This window comes from Pelodiscus sinensis, chromosome 1 (assembly GCF_049634645.1).
Source record: "Pelodiscus sinensis isolate JC-2024 chromosome 1, ASM4963464v1, whole genome shotgun sequence".
Lineage (NCBI taxonomy): Eukaryota > Metazoa > Chordata > Testudines > Trionychidae > Pelodiscus > Pelodiscus sinensis.
The window spans coordinates 59458559-59464558 of record NC_134711.1 but is presented as its reverse complement, the minus strand read 5'-3'; the positions used below and the strand labels follow the sequence as shown (position 1 = coordinate 59464558).

The following is a 6000-nucleotide window of genomic DNA, read 5'->3' as shown; positions in this document are numbered from 1 at the left end:
TTTATCTTCTTGCCTTTTAAACCTTTTGGAACTAGGTATATGGCAGAAAAAACATTCATTTCATGCATTCCACCTGTTTCAAAATATAATGCATCTTACTGTGATTAGCTATTAGTGACCATGTTGTAACCAAGGATTACGTAGTTTCTGGTAGCATATGGTCATCTATCCATTAAGCAAATCCTTTAGGCAAGATTTTGTAGTAAGAAACTGAAAGACTAAATAAGGCCTTGAATAGCTTTATTGAAATCTGTATAAATAAACATGCGCATTTCAAATGTAAACCCAAGTGAACTCAAGTGCAGACAAAATTTTAACCTCTGTCATGCAGGAGGTTAGTTTACATTAAAAAAAAAAACTCAGAAAGCAGCTTTAAAATACCAGGATGAAACACCAGCTTTAATATCAAGGTATAATGCAAAGCCATGTCCAACATACCTCATTTATATCCTGGTCAAATGCAATTTTTTAAACTTTTTAATGCTAACATAAATAAATAATTTACCAAAATGTGCACTCACAGAGTGAACTTTTATTTACAATACACAATTTATAACCTATTGTATTTGATTAGTTCAAGTGAAGAACATCATACTTTTTGCTTTTCATAACAGTGGGACACAAAGCAATTCTTCAGGTAGTAGATATGTGAAGTGTGACCCCACATTTAAGAGCTCCTATCAAAGGCAGTATTGTATACAAATCAACAATACATTCTTCCAACTAGTTCAAAGGGAAAGCAGCAAATTAAAAATGTTTCAAACTGTCACACTTATTTTTGGCATCCTGGACTCTTGAACATGGTTAACTAAAATCCAGTTCAAGGTCTGTATGCTTTATATACTGTACAGGTTCTGACTCTTGAACATGCAAATGCCAATTCTCCTATAATAAGTTACCTTTTGAGATAAGCTGTAAGGCTATGGTGAATTCCATCAGGAACACACAAAGAAAATTAACAGACCTACCTTTAAAACCAACTGTCCATTAACAATTTAAAGGCAAGTTATCTGGAAAAATTTCTTTCATCTAAGCCTGACACACAGTCATTACTATGGATATAGAATACGAAGGTAGAATAATAAGGACAGAATACTGTCCCTATTACAAAGTGGTTTGAAAGCTGTCAAACTACTAACATGGGAGGGAAACTTACAGCACAATTTTAAATTTTGGACTGACACCAGATTAAAGTTATGCATGTCTTATAAGCAAGATAACAGGAATTATAATGTCTACAGAACAGATCCAACAAGCAACAAGGGATACTTACATTTAATTGAAAAACGTTTGTTAATTCAGCATGAAATCCAGAACCTGTCCCACAGCAGCAATAAGATGAATACAATATTCTGGATGTTTTAACTATACCACAAAAGGTTAAAACACCTTTTTCTTCTATCATGATTGAGTTTAAAATTGTCCAACATTAATTTTTGGGGAGAAACTTGAAAATTTGGTGTTTGAGGAATACTACTTATCATATGTATGCTATATGTACTAGCTAAAAAATAGCAGTACATGAGACAGCCTAATACACATGAATAAAATCATCCAAAAACTAGGCTCTCTGCAATAGTATTCTTGTAGTACTAAGAAAATAAATGACCCAATTCAAATTTAACATTTTAGTTATTAACTCACATTCAAAATGAAAAAAACATAATTCATCAAAACAGCAGCAGAAAACTTAAAAGGGGTTTATTTGTGATTTCCTATAGATAGCTTGTGAATACAAGACTGTAAATGTATTAGAGACAATTTCTGTTAAAGTTTTCATTGTGTTTCACTTCAAGTACTGCACATGTTAAAATGCAATAAAGGATTTACATTCTGTCATCTGAAATTCCCCATCTCAGATTTTATTTTTAATTTGGTGGGCAATTTCATTATTTCAATAGAAAGCTCCAATGAGAAAGTCTTGCTTTTTATGGCTTTTAGGTCTTCCATTAGTTAGTGTGCATACAATTTTCATTTTCTATATCATTTTCATTTTCATTGCTGTATTCATCACTCTCTAATGGGATGCCCGTGGCAGCTGAAGCACCTTGTTTAGTTTCTCGGTCAAGAGGGAAAAAGCCAGTTCCGCTGATAGTGTCCTGTCTCTGGTAGAAGAGCACATATGCTGCTTTGGACTGTCAAACAAGAAAAAACATAGTAGGTTAATGATCAACAAAGTAAAATATTTTGCTGTTTGGTTTATTCATTGTCTTCTCTCTCTCCAACTGCCCACATAAATGGATTGTTTTTCAGTATTTCTTCCTTCCCATGGACTTCATGTTGGAAGCCTTGCCTTTTTTATTGTTTTAATCCTGGTCTGAATTTTAAATATAATTCAACCTAACTACAGGCAGTCCCCAGGTTACGTACAAGATAGGGACTGTAGGTTTGTTCTTAAGTTGAATCCGTATGTAAGTCGGAACTGGCGTCCAGATTCAGCCGCTGCTGAAACTGACCGCCAGTTCTGACTTACATACAGATTCAACTTAAGAACCCCAAGTCAGCTGCTGCTGAAACTGATCAGCCACTGATTCCAGGAAGCCCGGGGCAGAGCAACTGTGCCTCGGGCTTCCTGTAGTCAGCGCTGGTCAGTTTCAGCAACGGCTGACTTGGGGACGCCTGAGGCAGAGCAGCTGGGGTGCTGCTGGGTTGCTCCAGTAGCGCTGCTCCTCGGCGCTACTGGACCAACCCAGCAGCACCCCAGCTGCTCTGCCCCAGGTGTCCTGATTCAGCCGCTGCTGAAACTGACCAGCAGCGGCTGAATCAGGTCGCCTGGGGCAGAGCAGCTGGGGTGCTGCAGGGTTGGTCCAGTAGTGCCCAGAGCGGCGCTGGGGGACCAACCAGCAGCACCCCAGCTGCTCTGCCCCAGGGTCCACAACAAAAGCCTGGTCTGCTTGGGGGGGGGGGGCACACTAGCTGCCCCCCCCCCAGCAGACCAGGGACACGGGGAGCAAAGCCGCAGCAGCGGGGTGCCTCGCCTCTGAGGCTTTGCCAGAGCAAAGCCTCAGAAGCGCGGGACCCCCCCACGGCTGCGGCTTTGCTCGCGGTGCCCCTGGTCTGCTGGGGACCGTCTCCAGCAGACCAGGGACACCGCGAGCAAAGCCGCAGCCGCGTCCCACGCTTCTGAGTACTCGGGGAGATACATTAGCAATATCGCTGGAAATCCCCCTTTTGCTGATGTAAGAAGCATCTACACTATGGTGCTATAGTCCACAGCCCACTGTGTAGACATACCCTTGTAAATGAATGAAGGGATGTGACTAAATTAAAAAGAGTTTGTTCTGAGGTATGTATCAGGATAGGCTTTAAAATAAAAAGCTCAATTTCAGCAAGAAACACATTATACTGAAACACTCAGCTGCTGCTTGTTATAATTTAAACAAAGCATTTTTTCTATCTGAAATGCAAGCCATGCTAATACAATAATGAAATCAGTGTGGCATCACTGTACACTTTAACTATACAGCAATATGAAAGTTACACATTATATACCAAACAGAACATATTTTAAACTTTTAGGTGCATGTAAATCATAATAAAAACCTACTTCCACTGCCACAGATCAGTGACTTCATATCTGACCTAACAGTCCTCATCCTCAAAGGCAGGGGTCTCAAACTCCCAGGCCATGTGTTATCTCCAGCTGGAGCAGTTGCACAATCTGGCCCGGGAGTCCTGGTGGGCCAGGGAGGCGCACCTGTCCTGCCCTTTCCTACCACTGCTCTGCCCTCTCCTCATATGGTCCCCCACCCCTAGGGGAACACGGCCTGGAGATTAGTGGGAGCAGGGCTTGGTGTGGGGCAGTAGGAGTGTTCATCACCCTCCCGCAGGAGGGTGCAGGAGCCACAGGGAAGCAGAGCCATGGGGGAAAGGGAGAAAGGCAGGAGGGGACAGCCCTCTACTGCCCTGACTCTAGATTGTGTCAGCCAGGGATAGCCTGTGGGCCAGGAGTTCGAGACCCCTCCTCAAAGGAAATCTGCACAATACTTTCAAAAGACAAGCCTTGGAGACTAAATTCATGACATTGCTAGACACTAAAATTCATGGACGGAATAGACTAAAGATTACTACAATAATCTTTAACCCATTAACAAATCCAATCCTTCCTCCCCTTTCCATGACTGGAATGGTGTTAACAGGCCACTTCATCTTGAATGGCCCCTTGAAATACACGTTATAGTAAACAATCTATTCCATCTCCTATTTAGCTGTAACACTTTGATGCCTTGTTTTCACAATGTGATGATCCTACTATGCCAATTAGAGAATTAATTCACCTTCCAAAGAGGTGGGGGGTGATGTCTCCAGGGATGTGAGGTCAATGTAACTACAGGTTGAACATCCCAAATCCCAGACTCTCTGTTCCGTTAACATCCATGGTCTGGCAAAGCAACAGATGTTGCTGGACCAAAAAGCCCCGGAGGTGGGAGCGAGAGCCAGCTGAGAGAACGCAGGGCTGGGGAGCCCTGGCTGGGCCAACAGCAGCTGGACCAGGTGGGCAGCTGGGGGAGCTCCTGCCCCAGCCAAGGAACCCCTGGCATCAGCTGGGCCAGGCGGCTGGGGAATCCCAGCTGCAGCGGGGGTTCTGGTGGCAGGTGGCCTGGCCAGGGACTTCTCTCACTGTGCAGCGGCAGCAGGGCTGGATTGGGCAGCCCTGGCCCGCAGCTGAAGCAGGGTATAGGCAGGACGACCCCAGCTGGAGTTCCCAGTGGCGGTGGGACTGGTGGCAGCTGGGTGGCCCCTGCCCGGGAACCCTGAAGAACACTGCATGGGTAGCATGGCTGGCAGTGTCCAGGGTGTCCTGGCCAGGAACTCTGGGAGACTTTGAGGCAATGTCCAGGCAGCAGGATGGAGAGCCTATGCCAGGCAAGCGGTAATGGGGCCGACAGCAGGGCAGGGAACCTGAGGGAGAGGAGCCCAGGAGTGGAAAAAATTCCCTGGTTTGGGAAAGCTCAGGTCCCAAGGATGTTGGACCAGAGAGGTCCAACCTGTGCTTTGTGGCAGAGTCTGCATTTCTCAAACTAAGCAATATACCAATATAGGTCTACATAATGTAGACCTGTCCCAAGTTAGTTTCTCAGGCCTGAAGAGGAGCTCCGTGTAAACTTGAAAGCTTGTCTCTCTCCTCAGCAGAAGTTGTTCTAATAAAAGATACTATCTCATCCATCTTGTGTCTCTAACTTTGAGGGCTACCTTATTAACCTTCCATTATTATGTATGTAATAATTTTAGATTGGGAGAGTTGGATTTTCTAGGAAAAAAGATTCATTCACAGCTCAGTACAATTTTTTTGGATGGGGAGGAGAGGAAATTTGAATAAGTTTATATTTATCTTAAATTCCACCCCACAAGGAAGCCATATTTATCAGTATAATCATGTGCCTTATAACACTTCAGTTTGCTCTGACAAACTACTGTAGTGTCACATTGCTAGTAACAGATTACTCATCTAAACAGGAAAAAGCAACAAACAAATAATCACATTTCCCCAATCCGCTATGTTAAATCAAGGTCAACAAATGAAGATTTACCAAGCAAGGCAGAAATGAACAGTATGCAAAAATCAGTTCCTTGACACATTAAAATGACCCCTCTGCATAAAAGAGTGCCAATTTTCTCCCCTCCTGGGTTGTCTATGGTTACATTGTAATGGGATTTTAACTAAGAATATTTAGCATATAAGTCACTTACATTGTGAATTAAGACCTTCAAAACTGTCAAGACTTTTAACACTTTCATAAAGAATCTAGAATTTAGTAACTGTATTAAATCCTAATTACTGTGACTCAAACAGGGACAAGATTCATGGAACTCAAGAAACCTATCTCTGGAGAAAGCACCAGAGGAAAAATCTAATCAAATTTATTTCAATTCCAGGGATTTTACCATAATTTAATAAACAGGGCAAAGTTTGCTGAGCAACAGTTTGAACCATTTACCTTAATATAGGTAGATAAGCTGTTGCTACACTTACAATATAATAAATCTGCAAACTTTTGT

At 42.7% G+C, this 6000-nt stretch overlaps 1 protein-coding gene across 8 annotated transcripts in view; it reads right to left on the bottom strand.

Annotated features, from left to right (window-relative positions):
* Positions 1-223: 223 nt before the first annotated feature.
* USP15 (ubiquitin specific peptidase 15) overlaps positions 224-6000 on the bottom strand; it is a 136686-nt gene continuing 130909 nt past the window's right edge. For all 8 annotated transcript variants that reach the window (XM_075930758.1, XM_075930764.1, XM_075930768.1 and 5 more), the window contains one exon: positions 224-2135. In XM_075930758.1, the coding sequence (XP_075786873.1) occupies positions 1950-2135 (186 nt within the window). In that variant the 3' untranslated portion in view covers positions 224-1949. The remainder of the gene's footprint in view (positions 2136-6000) is intronic.